At 52.4% G+C, this 22,940-nt stretch overlaps 1 protein-coding gene across 4 annotated transcripts in view; it reads right to left on the bottom strand.

Annotated features, from left to right (window-relative positions):
• The window catches only part of PMEPA1 (prostate transmembrane protein, androgen induced 1), a 57,769-nt gene extending 50,895 nt beyond the window's left edge, over positions 1–6,874 (bottom strand). Inside the window, exon 1 of one of the 4 annotated variants that reach the window (XM_065921736.1) lies at positions 6,777–6,874. Coding sequence is in view for 2 of the 4 variants with exons in the window: in XM_065921733.1 (XP_065777805.1) it covers positions 5,807–5,921 (115 nt within the window). In the remaining 2 variants the exon portion in view is untranslated. Of the gene's footprint in view, positions 1–5,766; positions 6,372–6,776 lie in introns of those variants that run through there. The other 3 variants (XM_065921734.1, XM_065921733.1, XM_065921735.1) reach the window with 3 other exon arrangements.
• Positions 6,875–22,940: the final 16,066 nt, after the last annotated feature.

Raw genomic sequence — 22,940 nt, 5'->3', positions numbered from 1 at the left:
GTGGGTATTTGAGGTCAGGGTGGTGCTGACTTCAGGGCCTCACACAGCCCCAGAGCCCAGCTTCTGCCTCCAAAGTGGGCTGTGGGCTCCACGAACCCAGCAGGGGACCCTAAGAGATGTCTGGAGCTTCTAGACCAAGGGCGGATGTGCTGGGGGTTTGCCAGCCAGGGACTATGACACACACAAATATTCAGTCACCTCTACTCTCAAGGTCATGGTCCCACGTGGGCCTGTTCATTCCAACATTCCCAGTCAATTCTGGCACCCCAGGCTCAGAGTGGGGAAACCCTCTTCTGAAGGTCTTCTCAACAGGTGAAGGGCCAGAGTGCGCGCTGGGGACAGGACGAGTAGGTCATTGGGCCAAGTCCACCACTGTCACCACTGACCCCCAGGAACACAGGATGCAAACAGCAGGCCAGACTCCTCGAGAATTCTCACAACACCCCAGCACATGGGAGCTGTTGTCACCTAGCCTGACAGATGGGCCGAGGGACAAGGGACATAGCCAGCATGCTGATACGGGGCGGAGCTTCCATCCCTCTGGCTCTGAACCCACTGCGGTCCTCCAGCTGGAAAGGGTCTGCGAGCAGGTGAGAAAACAAGGAATTGCCTGTACTTAAAATCCAGGAGTTTTACAGCAAAATCTAGCTCAGTCCCCTGAAACTGGGAGATCTGGCCTCACGGGGTCCATGTCTCTTTTGGCGGCACTTCTGTCCTTGGTTCTCTGCAGCGCCCCCCTCCCCCGCCCCGAGGACAAGTTTGCCACCCTGAGCTGCCCTCTTTGGGCGTCGGGACGCCCCCAAGCAGCAGGTACATCCTTTCTGCTCCACAGGCACACAAAGACGAAGCGGCATGCGGCAGACACAGCACCCAGCCCTACCCCAATCAAGGGTACCTCACACGCACACACAGGCACACGTGCATACAACACCTTTTAAAAAGCACAGAATGGGTCCTCAGCCTTGATCTGCTACTCAGCACATGCGCCACACAAGAGCCCAAGGCCGGCAGGAATGTAGCCTCCAACACTCAACCTATCAGAGCTCCTCTTTGTTCAGGATCCCAGGTGCCCAGCTGCCTGCCAACTTCTCTCTGGGTGATGACACGAGAGAAGACAATGCCACGCAGGCCCTCCCGGTGGGGGTCCACCACCAGCACCCTCCTCTCCAACACTTTACTATGATTTGACAATTGCCGGAACCATGAGCATTTAAAAACCCTGGCCCTGGGCTAGATGAGGTGGGGCAGGTACATGGAGGCGGGTACCTAGGCACACCTGAGCTGGTTGCTCTGGGATTACTGGGGTGCACATGGATCTTTCACATCTCGCAGTCCCAAACATAAGAAGTGACCCCCACTCCCTGCCGCCAGCCTCCTCTCCCCTGCAGCCTCACCCACAGCTCCGTCCGTCTTCCTTCTCTTTTGAAGGGAGAGTGCATATATTTGCACAACTCATCGGGGAGGAAGTGTGTGTGCACTTTTTTCCTTTTTATTTTTCTCACATGCCCAGAAGAAGCTGTAACCATTCCCAACCCCAAGAGAAGCTGGCAGGAAAGGCAGAAAGGGGTAGCAGCTGACTATGTGAACCCATATGTGTGTGTGTGTGTTTGCATGCCGAGGGGTGTGTGTGCACATGCACGTGTGTGCCTGTGTAAGCATGTGTGCACGAGAGCCACTAGTTATTCTGTGTTGTGACAAACACTAAGCTCACCCCTGACCTCAGGTCACCCTGGGCGACGTAGCTGGCTTGACCCAGGCCTCCTGGGAAGCCACGGCCCAGGGCCTGACCTGAGATCCAGTCAAAACTCAGCCTCTTACAGTACCTCAACCTAAAACCCAGACAGAAAACATGTGGGTTAAAAGTCCCAACTGAGAGGGCCCACGGGTATAAAAGCTGGTGTTGAATCAATAGTTTAACCAGAAACCTGAAATATCTGTTTTCACGGCTGCCTGCGTCTTTCCTGCTGGTAAAAGCAAATTCAAGGTGAAAACCGGAAATTTCCCCAAGAAGGAGCCCCAATCTTCCCCGTGTGGCACACAACAGGCCCTCAATAAAGGCTATGTAGATGAGGGGCAGATGCCAACTTGGGTTTCATGGCGACTGGTTTCGGAAGGAAATTGACGATCATCTCTGTCCTCCTCCCCAACCCAGTTCCCTTGGAAAACCCAGTAACTGATTAAAACTTCGATCGTCAGCCAGGGACAATGTGCCTCTCAGAGGGCACCTGTCAAAGTCTGGAGACATTCTTGGTTGTTACAACTTGGTGGGGGGAGGACGATCCTATTCCTGATCTCCAGAGGGTAGAGGCTAGGATGCTGGGTGACACGCCAACACCCAAGACAACCGTCCCTTTCGTCCCAGCAAGGAACTGTCTGGCCCAGGCATCCTAGAGCCCGGGTTGACATTCCCCGGGATTCAAGTGTTACACATGCACAGCACACGTGCCACACAAACTGCCAGAAAATTGGGTTGTCCTATGAGTTTCTGAGTCTCTAGTGCCCAAGAAGATTTTCGGGATCGGAGGAAAGGTCAGAGACGAGGAATCAGAGGCTCATGATGCCAGTGTTTAAAAAATAAAAGCTCCCACATTAGACACTGCTGCAGAGGTGTAGGGCACAGCCAGGGCAGGGGCACCTCCCAGGATCCTCCCGAAATACTGCCACCAGAACCAACAGCTGGTTATTGTCTGGCCCCACAATTCAGCCTGTCCAGAAAGCAGAGTGTGCACCTGTCTGCCCCCAAAAGTCTCAAGCAGAAGCTGGAGGAGAAAGGGGGTGATTTCTAACAGACGCAGAGGAACTAAAAAAAGGTCAAAGAATGCCAAGAAAAATGCAAATCTGTGCCAGGAGGAATACTTTCCTCAAAAGTCAGTGCATCTGACTCCTCAGCGATCACCTCTGGTGGGCTGTCACTAGAGCTGGCTGTGTCTGATTCCAAGACCCCTGGCTCATTTACAAAACGGGCGTATTTTTTCAAGGGGTGTGTTCTGGGAACAGTGAATTTCCATCAGACTGCAGCCCTCCTTGAGGCTCAGAAAAGATGTGGGCCCCTGGAGAGTCTGGGCAAGATGATCCTCAGAGCCCACCCAGTTCCCAGTCTCCCAAAGGCAAAGGAGATGCTGCTGATCTCCAGCCCGCAAGGTGAAGGTGGGTGGGCCCCTACTCTGGGGCCCCCATTCCATATTCAAGATGGAGTGTGCATTCCACGAGTACCTACATCTAAGCATTGACTGCGGGCCTGGGCAAAGTTTTTCTCATTGTCACTTCCCTGCCACTCTGAATTGAGGGTACGAACCCCGAGTGTGAAATCTGGTGCCACTGAAGTCCACACCAGGGCCCAGCACGATTTAAGCCAGACTTTGGAGGGGAGAGGTCTCATCATGAAAGATGGTAGAGTTTGTTTTTTTTTTTTCCAACCATCACGGTGTCCTTTTTCAGATGAGAGAGCTGAGGCCCAGAGGACTTAAGGGCCATCTCTTCTTCTCTAGAAGCGGAGCCACCTGGACACTGCCCTTCAGCCCACCTCCAAATCCAACTCTGACCTACTTGAACCCCCAACTGAGACCACGGGAAATGCAGTGGCCACTGTCCATTTCTCTCCTTCCTTTCATCCTTCCTTCCTCCTTTTTGTATAAAGAAACTCCAGGCCTTAAAGGCTTCCTCATCAGACCATTTCCGGGAAACCTGATTAGCACTTGCAACAAACTGTTATATTATACCTGCGCCTTACAGACCGCTTCCCTCCCTGCCCTGGGCTTTCTTCCAGGAAGCAGGGGCCGTGTGTAAAAAATACACGGAACATGGTGACTAATGGGCCACCTCGGGGCCAGCTGGAGCAGGCCTGGGTTCCAGGTGCTAACCTCGAGGGTCCCTCTCGGATGCCGACGAGCAGAAGTCACAACAGGCAACAGACTTAACAGCCCTTCCGTGTCAGCCAAGATACCGTCAGGGCTAGTTAGCCCAAGAAGGCACAGAAATAAAAATGAATTTTTAAAAAAGTCCTGAACACAAAGGAAGAAGAATGGAATGTCTGACTGTGCCCAGCCCTCATAATGGATAAGTTCTGGCTGCCAATGCCGACCTCTGGTGGGGCAGGGGGAGCTCCCTAAGGCAGCTTTACAGGAGGGGGAGAAATAAGGCACCACTGAGGGACGAGGTTCTCCAAACGTGTGCAAACATATTTTAATAATATCCTCGTGCATTTCATTAGCCTCCTGAGTTCACAAAGGGCCTTTGGAAGCAATCTGGTATAGTGCAACTCAATTCCGCAAATGCTGGCTCTGGGCAGGTTCTCCTGGCATCTCACTGGCCTGGCGCGGGGCAGCTGGGGGGGGGGGGGGTGAGCAAGGCTTTCAATTCCAGGACTGGAGGGCGGGGAAGGCGGGGGGGTGGGGGGGGAACCGGCAGATGGAAGGACCCACCACCAAAGCCAGCCAGCCTGCCCCAGCCTGGCCGGTCACGGGTTATTTTTACCTCTTGCGCTTCACTGTACAGGCTCAGGGGCCGAAAACTGTGGCAGCCGCCTGCGGAAACTGGCTTATGAGTCACCCAGTGACTGCCCTCGCCTTGGTGGCGGCTGCCTCTGGACTCCTGGTCCCAGCTGGAAGGCTGGCCCTTGCGGGGAAGGACTGTGTGCCACCCCCGCCTGGGGTGACTGGGAGCCTTAAAGACTGGGAATGTGAAGCTCAGAGAGGCAAGAGGTCCCCAAAAGAATGGGCGGGCGAAAGGGGTATAGGCTAGAAGGCAGTCCCCTGGGGGGTGGCAGTCAATTCACCACCTAGACCAAAGCCCACCTAGGTGGGCTACGGATGTTGGGACTCCAGGCTTATTCCCCGCTCAACTTCTCCGAGTGCAGGGCGAGTCAGCACCAAGCTTCAAACACTCCCCTCCCCACCCTAAGTCTACCTCCCCCTTTCGGAGCAAGGCAGTCCCAAATACAGACAGCCCCAAACTTTGACTCATTTGTAACCACCGTCCCAGCCAGACTGAGCCAAGCTGTCCAGACAGAGGCTATTTATAGGTGCGTCGGGGACACAGACACTCACACAATGACACACACTCAGGATCCACGTCTCGCCAGCGCTGAGCCCTGGACTCAGAAACCTGGACACAAATGGTCCCCAGACCCTCAGAGAGACGCACACACTCACAAGAGGCACCCAGACCCGGACACCGAGGGACCCAGAGACCAAGAAGGCTCGGGCACACACTCCTGGGGCAGCCAGACACAGAGAGGGAAGCCGAGACCCAGACAGAGACACACAGTCACAGCACACTCCACGGACGGCACGGAAACCCACTCACATAGACCGAGACCCACAGCGCCACGCACACTCCAGACACACACCCGGAGCTCCAGACACCGCGCAGGCCAGACAGTGTCTCACACGCCCGACTCCCCCCCCCTGCCCCCAAGCCAAAGTTGATAAAGAGCCGGCCTAATTGCTCCATTGCGACTGCCCCTTAGGGAAATAAAATGGAAACTTCACGGATCCACCCGCCCCAGCCCTCCCGCGCACGGCGCCCTGCCGCCCTCTGCGCCGCTCGGCCCCGGGTCCGAGTCCCGGCGGGCGGGGCGCGGGCAGCGGGGGCCGTGCCAGGCTCTCAGCGCCGCGGGACAAAGCCGGGCCGGCCGCCAGCTGCCGCGAGCCGGGAGGGCGCGCCCGGGGCGCGGCGGGCGCAGCCGGGGCGCAGGGCGCACAGCCCGAGGGGGCGCGCACGGCCCGGGCCCCCGCCCGCATCTGCATCTCGATTCGGGGTCCGAACCTGACGGGGCCTCCGGGGAGGGGGGCGCGGGGTCACTCACTGATCTCCATGCTCTGGAACAAAGAGCGTTTGCAGTTGCACGTGCAGGAGACATTGGGCTGCCCGGCGGCGGCGGCGGCGGCGGCGGTGCTGTTGACCCCCATCAAGCGGTGCATGGACGGCGCGGCGGCGCGGCGCGGGGCGCAGGGGGCTCGGGGGCGGCCGGGGGGGGCTCCGGCCGGCGCCCGGCGCTCGGGCCCCGCATGCAGGAGGCGCGCGGCGGGGAAGGCGCGCCCCGGCTCGCCGGGCTCCGGGCGCTGCCAAGTTACCGGGGCGCCGCGGGACTCAGTGCTCGGGGCCGCGCTCCTCTGCGCCCCCCCGGCTGCCCCTCCGCAGCCCCGGGGGCGTCCGCAGTGCCCGCGGGTGGCGTCCGGGAAATGGGCTGGCAGCCGGGGCGCGCGCGCTGCCGGCGGGGCTGAGCCTCTGCTGCTAGCTTCCCCCAGCCGAGCGCCTCCGCCGCCGCCGCCTCCTCCTCCTCATTCAAGTCCAAGGAGATCGGGTTTCGCTCCGAGACCGCGGTCGGAGGCAGGCAGACGGTCTGACGTCAGCGCTAGACGGGGCTGCCGGTTCCCACCGCGCGGGGGCCGGGGAGGGGGCGCGCGCTGCGCCAATCCCCGCCGAGGTTCTCCCGCACCCCCACCGCGGGCCGCGGGGCGGGGTGACCGGGAAGGGGGCGGGCTCTTAAAGGGCCAGAGCAAAGCGGTCCGCGTAGACCCGGGACCCGCGCGGCGAAAGAAGGGTGCAGCGTCCCCTCCCAAACGGCGGTCAGTTTGGAAGCTCTGCCCCGCACAGGCCAGGCCTGGGAGAGCGGGATTGGGTCCCAGCCTTTGTGGGTGCGTTCCCCCCAACCCGGGATCCTTGACCGAGGCTTTGGGGGGAAGCTTGTCCCCCTTCAAAGAAGCACGAGGTCCCTCGGACTCGGGGCAGGGGAAATTAGGGAAAAGCGGAAAGTCCTTCAGGTCATCCGTTACCTGATTTCGCAGTCAACTCCCCGATTCCAGATCTGCAGCTCCAAGAGGCAAAGCCCACTGCGCCCCCCCGCGCAATTTATCTCGACCTAGAGGAGGTCGACTGGGGAAAACTAGAACTCCTGTAGACAAGCCCCGGACTGCTCCGAGAAACGCCCAGGAACCCTTGTCATGTAAATACGTGTCGGGGACTTGTACTGTCCCGGCCAGCGAGGCTCGGGGCGAATCCACACCCTAGGTCTGCTGCCCAAAGGGCCACTGGCCTGCGGTGGGCGAGGTGGGGAGAAGCGGCTCCGGAGTTCTAAAGACGCGGGAGGAAGTGCGGGGGTGTACTTTTATTTCAAGTTTTAATTACACAAGTGCTACAAGAACACATTCTCCTGGAATTAAAAAGATATTAAAATATTATGTAAGAGGCCCCCCCCTCCCTGGCACATCTCCATCCTCTCAACAATTCGGTGTGTTCTCTCCTAGACCCTGCCCTGAGTCTCTATTTATTTAACAAGTACTTACTACCTTGTGCCAGAAACTTACCAAACAAGAAGGCCATCTGACACCTACTCTGGGGGGGCAGGTATATTATTATTCCCATTTTACAGACACGGAAACTGGCGGGGTGGGGGTGTCACACAATGGAGGAGTTCTAAGCTGAACCCAGGTCAGACCCCCTGCCCCAAATATTTTTAGTTCTTCAAATATCCTCTGCACATCCCTGAACTGCCTGGAATTTTCTTAATAGGCAGAGACAACTTTTGCATGGGGAGGGGGGAGCGGGGAGGGGGCGGGCAGCGGTGGTGGGGGGAGGCTTAAAAGTTATGGAACCATAGCTGTATCTCGCAGAACTCAGAGAAAGCCAGCCCAGGAAGTGGTGAGGTCTCTTCTGCAACTGGGCACAGTGATGCCTCTTGCTTTCTTAGCACAAGCTGGAAGCTTTTTCTGAAGGGTTCAAGCTCAGGGTGACTTGCTGGTGAGGAAGCAAAGCCCAGGGCCCCGGAAGGGAAGGCCTGCTCAGGACCTACCTTGGAGGGGACCCCTGTCACAGACTCAAGGCAGCCTCAGCCCCTCCCTTAAAGAAGAGGCAGGTCTCACCAACATGCCTACGGAAGGAGGGGGAAGGTCTTGCTGCAGTTTAACTTCAGCAGCTTGGAGGAAAAGCAGGAGAGTCTTGAGCATTCCTTGAGGACAAGGCTAGGGGTGCGGGGGTGGAGTGAGAATGTTGTCAGGGCCTGGGAATGACCTTGAGCCCCATTCACGTGTCAGGCCACAGGGGTCACCAGCATTTCCCCTCCTTTCAGCCATTCCTCCAGTCATTCAAACAACAGACATTCCCTGAGCCTTAGGGAGCCCTGAGTGCCAGGAATTGGCTGAGGCCAGGAGCGGCAGTCTCTACCCTCCTGAAGTCTCTTGCAGCTGATCTGGCCTGCCTGGCCACAAGAATCACACAGGTTGATTGTCTTGGAAATGGGGCAGCATTTTATACAATCCAGGTTAAACCGCTGGCCGGCAAAAATAACCAGTTAATTCAGTGGATGAAAAAAACAAACCCACAATATCAACCTCTGGTTGATCTGTCTGGGACAACAGCACGGGAACATTTAATGAGCACCTACACTGTGATCACACTGTTTTGATGGTGTCACGGGGATGAGTTATTGGTTTCCGCCCTGGTTCCAAAGTGAGTTTTGCCTGGAGGCCTAATGCAGGGTGTCAGTGTGGTGGTGGCAACTGCACCTCCAAAGATGAGTGGGACACAGTCATGTGACTTCAGTGAGTACCTTCATCTCTCCGACCTCAGTTTCCTTCTCTTTAAAATGGGAATGCTAATAGTGCCTTTGCCTGGGGTGATCCAAAGAGGTGAAGGAGGCAGTGGCTTGGAAGTAGGTAAGAAGAGGGTTGAATACATATTCACGTGCATGCATGCTCAGTCACTTCAGTCATGTCCGACTCTTTGCAACCCCATGGACTGTAGCCCACCAGGCTCCTCTGCCCATGGGATTCTACAGGCAAGAACACTAGAGTGGGTAGCCATTTCCTTCTCCAGGGGGTCTTTCCAATCCATGAATTGAACCCAGGTCTCCTGCATTGCAGGCAGATTCTTTACTGTCTGAGCCACCAGCAATCTATATATTAGCAGTTAGGCTAGTTAATCCTCATAGAGTCTTGGGAGGGGAGGAACTGGTATGATATTATTTCTCTTTTACAGATGAGGGCATTGAAAACTGGAAGTCTTCCCACGATGACAGGGCCCCTGGCTGAGTCAGAAGCAGGAAAGGACAGAGGTGCTCTGGAAGAAGCATGCACCTGACTACCCACACTCATGGAAGTTCATGAGTGCGTGGGGCTGCCAGATCAATGTGAATGTCAGACAAACCATGAACAGCTTGTTGTATAAGTGTATCTTGTGCAGTATTTGGGACATACTTACACTAAACATTTATGTGTTGCTTATCTGAAATTTAAATTTAACTGGATGGCTTGTGTTTTTATTTGCTAAATCTGGCAACCCTATGTGTGCCAGGCACAGCCCTATGTGATGCTGGGAATTCAGTGATGAGGAAGGGCAGAGCCCACTGCCGGACCAGGCAGGGAATGAGGTGATGTGGGCGGGGTGGGAGAATTCGCCCTTTTGGAAGCAGGAGGTGGCCCACCTCTGTGGGACCAGCCTGAGTCCGTGGGAAGGAGACTGAAAGCTGGGGAAAGAATTTCCTACCTTTGTGCCCCTCTTCAGTGCCAGGCACTGTGCTGGGTCTAGTAGACACAGGGCAGCAACCCAAACAAACTCCTGGGACTTCCCAGGTGACTTGTGGGTAAAGACTCCACCTTGCAATGCAAGGGACTCTGGTTCAGTCCCTGGTCTGGGAAGATCCCACATGCCATGGAGCAACTGAGCCCGAGCACCACAATTATTGAGCCTGTGCTCTAAAGCCTGGGAGCCAAAACTATTGAGCCCACTTACCCTTGAGGCTGTGCTCCATAACAAGAGAAGCCACCGCAATGAGAAGCCTGCACACCACCACTAAGAGTAGCCCCCGCTCGCTGCAACTAGAGAAAAGCCCACACAGCAACAAAGACCCAGCACAGCCATAAGTAAATAAATAGAAAAACAAACTCCCCACCCTCATGTGACATCCTGGGGGGGTGGGCAAGACAGACTAGACAGGCATGCAAACCCATAGCTAAACTAAGTTACATCAGACATGGTAACATTGAGATAGAGGTTGAGTTAGTAATCAAGGTAGTCCACTCAGAGAAAGTGGAGTTTCATTCAACTCATCTTTATGGAGCATCTTCCTAGGGGCCTTCTGAGGCTCAGATGCTTGCAGGTGAGGCAGACAACAGATTTGTAAACATGTAAATCCAGGCGATGGTTTCAGAGGGACAAGAGTTGGAAAGGAACAAAGGGACTCAGCCTGGATGCAGCTGGATCCCATGGGGTTAGGTGGGATAACCTAACTCTGCAGAGTGGGATAGCAGGGAAGGAGCCCCAGGCTGGGGGCAGCAGGTGCCCAGGCCAAAGTCCTTAGTGGAAGAGGAACTAAAGGAAATCTGGGGCTTAGAACACATTTCCCAACCCAGTTACAGGTGGTGGGATTGTGAAATGGGTGTGTGTCTCCAGACAGCCGCTGGGCACAGGTGTTTCAGGGCCTCCAAACAGCACATACTGCTGTCTGCCCTGAGAAGGGGGTGGATCCACCACAAGGAGGTTTTCAGATAGAAACCGTGTGGTCCAGGCCAGTAAGGAGGCCTTGCTCCCACTGCAGGGTTGGGCTCCATGCACACAGCTTTGCGGGTGTGCAACCCAGCTAGGTGCCAGCATCTCATGCTCAGAAGGGCCCTGTGCTTGGTTTGATGTTTTATTGTCACCATCTTGAAATTCTTCATAATTGATCATTTTTGAACAAAGGGCCCAGCAAATCCTGCAGATGTCCTGCTTAGGTGCCAGGCCCTGGTTGGCAGCCAGTCTGGGACCAAGGAAGCCAGCATGGGTTTTGGCTGTGGCTGAGGGTGGCTGGCTGTGTCCTGACTGTGCCTGCCGGGGCCTGCTTTGACAGCGGACAGAGGGGACAAGGCAGATCTCAACCTCTGCGGTCCAGCTCTGCCCTCTCACCTCCTGCCACCCCCAGGCCTGTGGGACAGAGCTGCTTTTCAGAAGCAGTCTCTGACAGCCTGAAGTGGTTTAACCACTTCTACTCCCAACTCACCACCTTTGGAAACCCCTTCCAGGTTGAGTCACTTTTTCCCCCAGCTCCCTACCCCCTAGTCCTGCTGGTGGTTTAAGGGGCCTGTTGATGTTCCCAAGTTAGCATTTTGGGACTTTGTATTTTTATGATTTTTTTGGTCTTGTTTTGCTTTTAAACACTAATAAGAGCATTTATTGGACACTGCCTGTGTGCCAGGACCTCTTCTGGCCACTTCATATTTGTCTACTTAATCACTCAACAAATATGCATCAGGATCCTACAGGGAGCCAGGGCTCAGTTCCCTGGATCCTCAGAGCAGTCCCGTGAAGTATAAGCTAATGGCATTCCCATTGGGCGGGTGGGGACACTGAGGCTCTTGGACTCAGGAGGAAGGTGGAGTGGAATGTGAATTCAGGGACTTTGGCCCCAGAGCCTGTGGATTGACCCCAGCAGGTGGTGTTTCTGCTCCCCTGCCCCATCCTCATTATCTCTGCTTGGGTCTGCCCTGCCTTTCCCACTGGACTGGGTCACTACGGCTCCCTGGGCTTCATACAGGCTTCCTTTACCTGCTGCCAAAATCCCACTTGGATGAACTTTGCAGCCCACATCTCCTCACTGAAGCCACATTTCATCTGCCCCTAAGCGGGGAAGGAACAGGATTTCATAGGATAGGGGTCCGGGGAGTGTTTCAAGGCCTCAGCACAGTGACCAGCAGCATTGGACATGTGTTTGCATGTTCACTGTCTGGCAACTGTTCACTGTTCACTGGCAATACCACATGGGCAGGACATTCTGGCTTGTCCCCCACGTGACTCCGGTGAGTCCATTGGTCAGGATCTGGCATGCAGTGGGCAGCTAGCAAACCTCGGCAGAGTAAAGGAGCAGTATCTGCACCTGTGGGGCTTCCCAGGTGGCACTAGGTAAAGAATCTACTTGCCAATGCAGGAGACTAGACTTGGGTTTGATCCCCAAGTCAGGAAGGCCCCCTGGAGGGGGCAACCCACTCCGTATTCTTGCCTGGAGAATCCCATAGACAGAGGAGCTTGGAGGGCCACAGTCCATAGGGTGACAAAGAGTCAGACATGACTGAATCGCCTTAGCTCGCACACATGCGCCTGCATATGTAAACAGATAAGTCACACTTGAGGCCCCCTTCCTGACAGGCTGTCTCCTCAGCTTGCTCACCCACTCTACTCCAAGTCTCCTTTTGCCCACCTACTGACAAGCTTCTAACTTAGTATCCGGAAGCCAGAAACCTGGTCTGTGCCTACCAAGAAAGAGTGCTTGCCTGGTACCAGAGCCAGATGTGGTAACCAGAAAGATGTGAAGGGACTTCCTTGGTGGTCCAGCGGTTACAGGGGCACGGGTTTGATCCCTGGTTGGGAAACTAAGACCCCACACTCCACAAGGTAACTAAGCCTGAGTGTCATAACAACTGAGTCTGCATGCTCTGGAGCCTGTGCACTACAACTAGAGACAAGCCCCAGGTCTCAACGAAGCTCCTGCATGCCACAATTAAGACTTGATACAGTCAAATAAAAAAATAAAGATAAAAAAAAAAAAGATGTGAGGAGCAAGTGTGTGTGTCTGTGTGTTGTGTGTGTTGTGTGTGTTTGCATTTGTTGCACATGTTACACAGGGGTGTATCCCTGTGCATACTCGTGCTAGGAGGGATATGTGTGTGTTGTATATTTTGTTGGTTGTGGTTTGTGTGCTTAGCTGCTGATACAGGAGTTCAGCTCCTGGACAGATGTCACATCATTGAGCTCTCAAACAACAAGCCAAAGGAGCCCTGCAAAATTGATCACCGATGCAACTAGAGGGGTCACTTCTTTCTCTCCCGTTCAGTTTCTCATTTCCCACAGGGAACTAGTTTCCATAGAGAAGGCAGGGCTTTGGGATCAAGGCAAGGAGATGAGGTGTGGGCTTGAAGGAAAGGACAGAAGGAAACATTTGAGTTAAGTTGTGTCTTCTGAAAGGTGGGTAAACTGAGGCTCAGGAAGGGACATGACTTGGCTAAGGGCAAGCTGCTAGAGCAAGGCCAGGTTGAGCCAGCATCCTGCTCCCAACTCCTGGCCCTGCAGAACCTTTGGTTACCTTAAATAGCTTAGTATACAGACTTCCCTGCCGCAGGCTGTGTCTGAGAGGGGTTTGGAAGATTCCAGATGTTCAACTCATGTCTGAAACACTTCCAGAAAGAACTGTTTGTCATTCAAGTTGATTTCATGGACCAGAAATACCGGAGCAGAAATGTTCTGTGTCTCTGTTCTCAAGAGCGATACATTTTACTGTTGTCAGGAGTGATTAATAATGTAAACCTGTGATGCTTGGTGGCATAAAAGGCCTTTGTGCCAGGTTGGGTGGTGGCACTCTGCTGCTGGTGAAGAAGGAAGCAGGTATGAGGGTATCGGCCAGGCTAGTTGCAGAGGGTGCCGGGAAACTGTGTCTGCCTGGCTGGGCTGGGCTGACGATGGGCACCCTACCTGGCACACAGGGACCATGCCACAAGGTGCCCATGGCAAGCCAGGCTCTGCCTGGGCAGAGTTTACCCTCTGGGGGCTCAATCATTCAGTGATTCATTCCCCAAGGACTGGACTCTGCATGCCCAAAACTGGAGTCACATTAAGTATAGGCCACCACTGCTAACTGCAAGGCCTTGATTGGGAACATTACTTAATGCATCCAGGCCTCCGTTTCCTCACCTTTAAAACGGAGACCATCAAGGAACTTATAGCACTATTGGGAGGATTAAATACGAAAACTCCCAGGCTTGGCTGGGAAGAGGCTCTTGAAAAAAGTTAATTATTATTTTTTTAATGTAGACCATTTTTTTGTCTTTATTGAGAATTTCTTACAATACTGCTTCTGTTTTATGATGGGGGGGGGGGGTGTTGGCCACGAGGCATGTGGGATTTTAGCTCCCCAACCAGGAATCATACCCGTACTCCTTGCATTGGAAGGCAAAGTCAACCCCTGGACTGCCAGGGAAGTCCCCCAAAGTTAATCGTTGTTATTACTTAATGCTCTGTGCTGCAGGAACTCCCTGTTCCATACAAAACCCCAGTGAACCCTATAATACCCTCCTTCCCTTTGGAGAAGTTAGCCCAAATTGTAATTTTTAAATGAATTTGTGAGTTGCTTTGCTCAGTGTCTCTCGCTGGACTGTCCCTGCATGTCCCCCAGGTTTGGTCCCAGGAAGGGATGCTCAGAGGTCCCCAAGACCTCCAGAACACCTGATAGGATAGGAACTGTTGGAATCCAGAGGAATGGGGCATCATGATACCCCAACAGCCCTCCACCACCCAAGGATGTGGCACCCAGAAAATGCTCTAAGCCTTCCATTTGCAGACACTGTGCTGGAGCTGGAGACAGAACCTCTTCACCTCTGCACAGGGAGCCCTAGGCTCAGACACATGGTTTACGAACACAGTGCTGGCTTCAGAGGTGATGAAACTGGCACAGTACTTTTGAAAGAGGTGTGGGTTACACATGTCTTGTTCTTTGCTGTATCCACAGCAGGAACTGGCAGGTATAATGGCTTAGTACATACCTGCTGAATGTGTATGCAAGACAATTTTGCAATATGCATCAGGCCTTCAAGGATGAATGTCCTCACCCTCTAGTTCGATTTCTGCAACATATTTTTAGGAAATAATCAGAGAACTTGATTCTATGTATTTTCATTTGGAAAAGCAAAATTCAATGAAATTAAGAAAAAAATATACGGGATTGGTTGACTCAGGAAGGTCAAATATAACACAACTGTTTAAAACATGTTTTCAAAGATTATTTGACAATATAGAAAGAAGTCCTTCATAAAATAAATTTTAAAATGGGCTTCAGAACTGATCCCAGTTTTGTACAAATAAAATTATATTTTTAGAAAAAAAGACTACATGATACATGCCAAAATGTTAACAGCAGCTAGTTTTATGTAATGAATTAAGTGAAATTAACATTTCTCTTATATGGTTTGCTGTGTTTTTTACAATGAGCATTATTTTTTAAAAAACATTTAAAGGTTACTTGTAAGTGCTTCTGAAGCAACTTTCACGTCTTCTCCGGTGCGGCTCCTTTAACTCCAGTTAAGACGCGGAAGAGGCGGGGGCGCCAGACACCGCTGACGTCAGAAGCAACCCGAAATGACACAGCGGACGAGCCAATCCCAAGTTTGCATTCTGGGAGCAGCTATTCGATTGGACACAAGTGCGCGCGGCCTTGTCCAATGGCGGAAGAGGGGCAGGAGCCGGGTGGCCGCATGGGTTTTAAATCCACGTGGTGGCAGAAGGAAAGGGCGGTGGCGGCGACTGCGCCTTAGGGGAGAGAGCTCTCTACCCTGGAGGGTGTGCTTGGGTGCCACCCTCCACGCCTCTTGCGAAGTGGGCCAGGTGCTCAGCCTCACCGTAGCTGTTTGTATCAGCAGGTACCTTATAGGATCTTGTGAGTATCCAGTGGCGTTCGTTCAGTGGACTGATGTTTGCTACCATTTACAGTGTTGCCAGGCAGGGCCCATGAGAGACCCAGAGAATCCACGCTTCTGTATAACTTCCAGCAAGTGGTTTATCGCTACCTCCGTGCTGCTCTTCTCCATAGCGTTTACTCTGCTCCTGTAAGATGTGAGCTTCACGGGACAGTGAGTGATAAGAGGAGATACCCTGTGCGTTGTGAAGGATCCGCCCCACGTTCATGTTCAATATGTACTTGTGGAGTAATTAGTTCAAAGACCAGTTTTTAGCACAGTGCTTGCCACATAGTAGGTTTGACAAATGGTGACTATTTGTGGAATAAAAAACAATTGATTTTAGCATTGATTAAATGACTGTTAAATGCATTCTGGGCATTAGCTGTGTATTACTTCATTTAATGGTTACAAAATGACATGTCTTATGTAACTTAATAGTCACAAAAAAGTAGGTTAAGTACCATTATTATTCCCATTTTACAGATATGGAAAACCAAAGCAATGGGAGGGCAGGTATTTTCTAAGATCCTATAGCTAGGAGGTGATAGGGTTAGATTCAAGAGGCCCTGATCTTAACCACTGTGCCATCCCAATATTTATCCAGTACTTGTCTTTCTTTCCTAAGAAAATTCTCATAAATCATCCCTGTGCTCCTGGGAATCCAGAGAAAAGAGAGGAAGTAGGAATCCTGTGGGCATGGCATAGCCAGGTGAGCTGGCATCCTGCCATGCACAGAATTGCCCAGCTTTGCTGTTTAGCAGAGGTCAGAGAGGGGTGAACAGAGAGGCTGCCTTTGGGACATGTCAGCCTGTGCTGGGCTGGGCCACGGTTACATTGATGAACATGACAGACCCTCATGGGGCTGGTAGTCTAAACCAGCAACCACTCACTGGTGACCTGTGTACAGTCTGCAGAAGTGCTTTAGGTTTTGCCTGCCTAATGTTTGTTACAATTTTTCTAAAATTTTCTAAATTGCCATGGTGTCCACCCCTCTCTATTGTGTCACACATGTCTGCCTTTACTAACATGTCCCTGCCAGCACCTGAGTATCTCTAGCCCCTTGTTTAACCATGAAGGCAGGCCCCAGGTGAGGCCTGGCACCTGAAGACCAGCCTCCTTGGGCTGGCACTCAGATGAGAATTTTCACCTTGAGCCCTGAAGTTCTGAACCTCCCAAAGCTAAAAGGCCCTCCACTGGCTCCTGAGGTTGTGCAGCCCTCAGCTAGAATTTCTGAAAACTCTGGTGGTGGATGCCAATGCTGGCTTAGTTAACCCTGAATTTGAATCCCAGCTTCATTGCCAACCAGCTGAGTGATGCTCAGCCATAACAACCTGCTTCTGTTTCCTCTTCTGCAAAATGGGGATAACAACAGTCCCTGGTCACAGGGTTATTGTGAAGAGTCAGTTGATGCAGGGAAGATGCTTGGCACTCACTAGGTGCTCATCAAACGGGCTGCTGATCTTTCTTTAGGAGGCACTGGCACTGGCAGGAGGTTCTTCCTTACATCAAGCTGAGTCTCAGCTGCTCTATAACTTCCTTGACTTCATGCTCCTGACACCAAATGTGTGCTTCTCTTTCCATGGAACAGGCTTTCAGAAATCAAGGACCCAGATACACATCACAGCTTCCCATTCAAGATGTGCTACATAATTTGTGGAGCCCAGTGAAAACTAAAAATGTAGGGCCCCTGGTTCAAAAATTAGTGAGAATGTCAAAGGGATGACTGCAGAGTTCAAAAACTCCTTCTAACTGCACTCCTTCACACCCCATGGAGTGGGCCCTGCTCCCATGGGTGGTCCCCAGTCCTGTAATGTCCTGCAGATCTGCATGTTGCAATAGGAGGTCTGCCTGGACCAGGACAGAGTGAGGAGAGTTTCCAGCTGTGCCCAGAGGAAGGCATCCACAGGCATGGTGTATATTTCCTTGGAAATCCTGGTTCACAGATCCTACCCAGCTATCTATCTGCTGGCTCTCCACACTTGACTTTATATCTGTTATGATAGAACATATATCTAGAGCAAAGTGCACAGATCCAAAGTCTATAGTTGAATGACCTTTTATGTTGGCTTCCCCAGTGGCCCAGTGGCCAAGAATCTGTGAGATGGGAGTTCAACCCCTAATCTGAGATGATCCCTTGGAGGAGGGCACAGCAACCCATGCATGGCAACCCACTCTAGTATTTTTGCCTGGGAAATTCTGTGGACAGAAGAGCCTGGTGGGCTACAGTCCAAGGGGTCACAAGGAGTTGGACTCGACTTAGAGGCTGAGCATGCACACTCATGTAACCACCATCCACCAGTCCAGAAAGTTCCCTTCAGTCCCATCCCGGTTCCCAGCCACCACCCCCAGTTGCAGAGGTAGCGGTCAATCTGCCTTCTTCCTCTGAGGATGTGCTTCAGTTGTTTTCAGACATCATATAAACAGGATCCTACAGTACACACTCTTTTGTGTCTGACCTTTTCAGTCACCATTAAGTCTGGGAGCCTCATCCTCATTGGTGTAATCATGGTTTGTTTCTTTTCATTGCTCTGTAGCAGTTTTAATGCACTGCAGTTCTCACGTTGATTCTCCTGTTCATTTTGGTTGTTTTCAGCTGTTGGCATTACAGGCAGGGCTGCCGTGGGGAAGTGGCACTGTCTCGGTGTGCTCACCGCACACGTGCACTCATTAACCTGAGGTCATTGCCAGGCCTGGGGATGTGGGTCAGAGGTGGGCCTGTGTTTATTGCCAAACAGTCTCCTGAGCTGGTTGTACCAATGTGTACTCCCAGCAGCAGTCACGTGAGTCTTGCCGGGATTTCACAGCCTTGCCGACACTCCACGTTGCCCCTGTTTTAATTGCACTCTCCTAGTGACATCACGCCTGGCTTTTGGAACTGACCTGAGGAAGTTGAGCACCAGAACTCACAGTTGCTGTTCCTTCCTGACCACTAACATTGAACCCTGGACGTTCACACACCCGCCCCAGAGCTCCCCTCCCCCTTGGGATCACTTGCAGATTTTACAAGCATGAACTTCATCTGAGTGACTGTTGAGACTCGGACTAGGACAGATCTCAGAGCAGGGAAAACCCCGGCTTCTTCCTGGGCACTCCTCTCCCCAACTGGGTTTTAAGTCCTTGATCTCTCCCAACATGATCTTCATTCCCACATCTTGCACAGGAAGGTATTGAATCTTTTTAAAGTCACAAAAACTATTGAAGAACATCTTTGAGGGGGTGGTGGGGTTCAGATCAGATGTTAAATGGACACAGTGATTGTAGGTTGCAGCCAAATGTGTGAATGATTGTGTGTGTGCTCAGTTGCTCAGTTGTGTCCTACTCTTTGCTACACGCTGGACTGTAGCCCGCCAGGCTCCACTGTCCATGGGATTCCCCAGGCAAGAACACTGGAGCGAGTTGCCATTTCCTCCTCCAGGGGATGTTCCTGACCCAGGGTATGAATGATTAAAATATGCCAATCTCTGCTGTCTTCAGGTGGCCGTTTTTTTGTTTGTTTTGCCATGCCAATCTCTGCTGTCTTTAGGTGGCCTTCTTCTTTTTTTTTTTAAAGGATTTAAAAAAATGTTGTCTGAGTATTTATTTATTTGCTGGTCAGGGATCAAACCTGTGCCCACTGCAGTGGATGTGGGGAGCCTTAACCACTGGACCACAAGGGAAGTCCCAAAGTGGCCTTATAAGGACACCTGTCATCTGATTTAGGACTCACCCTAACCTGGGTTGGGAAGATCCCCTGGAGGAGGTAATGGCAACCCACTCCAGTATTCTTGCCTGGAGAATCCCATGGGCAGAGAAGCCTGCCGGGCTACAGTACATGGGGTCACAAAGAGTCGGACACAACTCAGTTCATAATCTTTCCTAATCCAGTAGGACTTCATCTTAGCTAATAAGATCTGAAAAGACCATATTTCCAAATATGGTCACATTCTGAGATTGTAGGTGGACATGAATTTGGGGTCACCATTCAACCCAGTACCACCCAGTTCTCTTAAGAGATCCAGCCCTCGGTTTCTGGAATGAAACACAAGTTGCCGTGGCTATGCACTGTCACACAGGGCTCCCTTTCCTGGAGAAGGTGTTCTTGGATCCATGGTGTGTAGCTCGCTCCCTGGGAAAGCCTCTGTGAGTTTGTTTTGAAGACCACCCGCACGGCCACAGCAGGCACCAGAATCCACTGTTCCTCCATTCGTTTGTTCATCCATGTTCGGGTCTCTGCTGATTTGGTTCTGAATGGAGCAGATGCAGTCTCTGACCTCATGCAACCTATGGTCCAGCGATCAGAAAGGACTCCTGTGAGTTCCCCCGACTCTGCTCATGCCTCCAAGAGCAGATGTTGTCAGGGAAACAGACAGAAACACAAATGCCCGTTCTGGACCAGATTTCAAATCTTATACCCTTTCCTCCTCACCCAAAGTCTGACAATGCAATCAGATTCCAAACGCATTGCCTGTGGATGAGAAGATCACCTTTCTCCCACCCCAGGTTGAATCTTGGAGACAGATGCAGCCTCCTGTCCACCAGGGGCCTCCAGGAGCACCAGGTGAGGAGTCACCTGGGAGAGGCTGCTGCAGTGTTTAGACACTTCCTCTTGCATTTCTACAAAGTCTGCATCCGGAGCTGGGCACTTGAGCTGCCCATGACCTGCCCTGTCTGGTTTCCTCCTGCTGCTTCTTGCTGAGTATCCAAAGCTACATGACCTTGGACATGACCCCCAAACGCCCACCCCAACTCAAGGTCTTGGCTCTTGTGTTCCCTTTGATGAGCATGGCCTTCTCATGGCCAGCCCCTTCCTGTCATTCAGGGGTTCAGCTCAAACATCACCTCCTCTTGGAAGCCTTCCCCCAGCCTCCTGTTATGTCCTACCGCATCACCCTGTTTCCCTTGGGCCACCAGCAAGAACCCCTGACTGTTGGTGTGTGTATTTGTTTGCTGTTCATATCTTTGCCTCACACCATTAGCCCACTGTAAGGGACCTGTCAGCCTTGTTTGCTGCATGATCCCAACTTCCTGCCGGGCATGGAGAAGGCCCAGAAGAGCTGCCAAATGACTGTGTGTCAGCTGAACTTGGGAGGAGGCAAACTGGCCTCGGAGAGGATGTCTGAAGCCTGTCGCCTTCTCCCGTGGGGATGGGACATCCTGTTTGGAATGCCATTTGCTGTGGCCACTTTGGTGAGGTCTCAGGGTTCAAAGTGATCGGGGAGGATTGTGTAGGGGGATGGGAAACACCTGTCTGAGGTCAGCAAGGAACCAGCCTTGCCCACTAGTCCTGGAAGGCTTCTGAGTCTAGAATCCAACCAGCAGACAAACTGCTTCTTGGTTTGACAACTGGGGGCTTTTTTTCCCTTTGGTTCTGCACAGGCAGGTGGCCCGGGCTTCCTTTTCCTGGAGGGTCTGGTTCCTTTTGGGGAAGGTCTCAGTTGGTCAGTGTAGAAGCTGTACTGTGTCTGCCCACAGGGCCAGTCAGTGCTCCTTGGTTCATGGCCAAGGAGAGCCTGTGGCTCCGGCCTGTAGGTCCTGACATCCTTTGGTCACATGGACTTGGGAGGGAGGGAGGGAGAAGGGCAGATGGCATCGTGGAAAGAGTGTGGGGTCTGCAGTTGGACAGGCTGGCTTATAGTCACAACAATATCAACTGTGAAATCAGTCTGTGTTCCTGCTATGTGCTGAGCACTGTTCTCAGGCCTCTACCTGAGTTATTGCACAAATAACTGTGACCAGCACCAGCTGGCCAGGAGAGTCTGGGCCCTGGGGCAGCAGGGGAGGGCAGGCCCATCTAAGGGGCAGCTCCCTTGGCTCCAGCCAGGGTGGGCATGGGGGTGTGCTGGCTCAGGATGTGTCTCCTTGGCTGGCCAACAGCACATCTAATGGTGCCCAGTCTGTGTGCTGGCTGCCGATGCCTGGATACCTTGGAGATGATGCAAGCAGTTTCTAGATTTGGGGCCTCCCTCTGTGCTGACGCCCCATGCCACCTTATGAGGTGGAAGCATCTTCCCTTTTGCTGAGCAGAGAAGGTAACTTCTCAGGGACTCAGGGAGGTCAGACAGTGCACTTAAAAGCTGTCCTGGGGTCAGGGTTGGAATTCTGACCCATCCAGCCTCGTTAGCTGCTGCACTGTCCTGCCATCAGAACAAAGAGAGAATGAGGTACTTGTCTGTCCCGGGAGCCTGGGGTGTCATGTCTTTTAAGATGACGGGTGATCCTGACAGCAGCAGGGGCAGTGACAATGTCCCGTGGCTTCTTTCTCGCAAATCTTTTATTTTTGGCCTGAGACAGCTAATGCGTGGCCAACGTATCCAAGGAAACCAGGATGCTTGGAGCAAGCTGTACCAAATCTCCATGCTAAAACCATCAGATGGCTAATTCGGGCCTCTCCAGTTATTTATTTATTTTTAGACCCCTGTGTATAATGTTACACACCCTCCTGACAAGCTTGACCAGCAGACACACACGTTCAGGGCACGTGACAATGTGCCTGTTCTTTTGGGGTTGAGGGGGCAGGTGTGCTCTTTTCCTGGCTTGTGAGCTTCCCAGGGGAGGCACGCGCTGACCCAGGTCTCCCTCTGCTGTCTCTTCTCACCCGGAAGGGGCAGATTCAGAATTTCAACCCCCAGGGGACTCCCCAGGTGGCGCTAGTGGTAAAGAACCTGCCTGCCAATGCATGAGACATAAAAGACATGGGTTTGATCCCAGGGTCAGGAAGATCCCCTGGAGGAGGGCATGGAAACCCACTCCAGTATTCTTGCCTGGAGAATCCCATGGAGAGAGGAGCCTGGCGGGCTGCAGTTCATGGGGTCACAAAGAATCAGACATGACTGAAGTGACTTAGCAGTCACACACACACACACAGAGAGAAGTCTACCTCTAGACTGGGGTCTGTCACTGTTGACATTTGGGACCAGAAAACTGTTTGTCCTGGGGAGTTTCACCTCCCCCATTCCAGATCCACGAGTTTGGGTTCACTCTGATACCTCCTTCTCGTCCCTTATCCCCATATCCAGACTATGGGAAATCCTGGGTTTTTATCTCTATTCTAAAAAGTAATTTTACTGAGTCGTTGTTGACAAACAATACACCCCAAGTATTTGAAATGTGCAGTGTGACCCATTTTGACCCAGGGACCCCCCGCTGGTGATACCATCATCACAATCATGAGACCAGACATCTCTGTCCCCCTGAGAAGTTCTTGGTCATCTCTCTCACCCCCTTCCTGCTCTGCAGCCACTGATCTGCTTCTACCACCATAGATTACTTTGCATTTTTCTAGAGTTTTATATAAACGGAATCATACAGTATGTGCTTTTTTGGGTCTGGCTTTTTTCACTCAACAGAATTAGCCTGAGATTCAGGCATGTCGCTGTGTGGAGCGATAGTTCACTGCTTTTGCTTTCTGGGTATGTATTCCATCATGTGGACAGACTGAGCTCCATTCACCTGCTGATCAACCTATGTCTTTTCTTACAATGTGATTATTTATGGACATATAACATATATACGGGGCTTCTCAGATGGTTCAGTGGGTAAAGAACC

Source organism: Muntiacus reevesi, chromosome 2 (genome assembly GCF_963930625.1).
Source record: "Muntiacus reevesi chromosome 2, mMunRee1.1, whole genome shotgun sequence".
Lineage (NCBI taxonomy): Eukaryota > Metazoa > Chordata > Mammalia > Artiodactyla > Cervidae > Muntiacus > Muntiacus reevesi.
The sequence above is the reverse complement of the archived record's forward strand: the minus strand, read 5'-3'. Positions and strand labels throughout refer to the sequence as shown.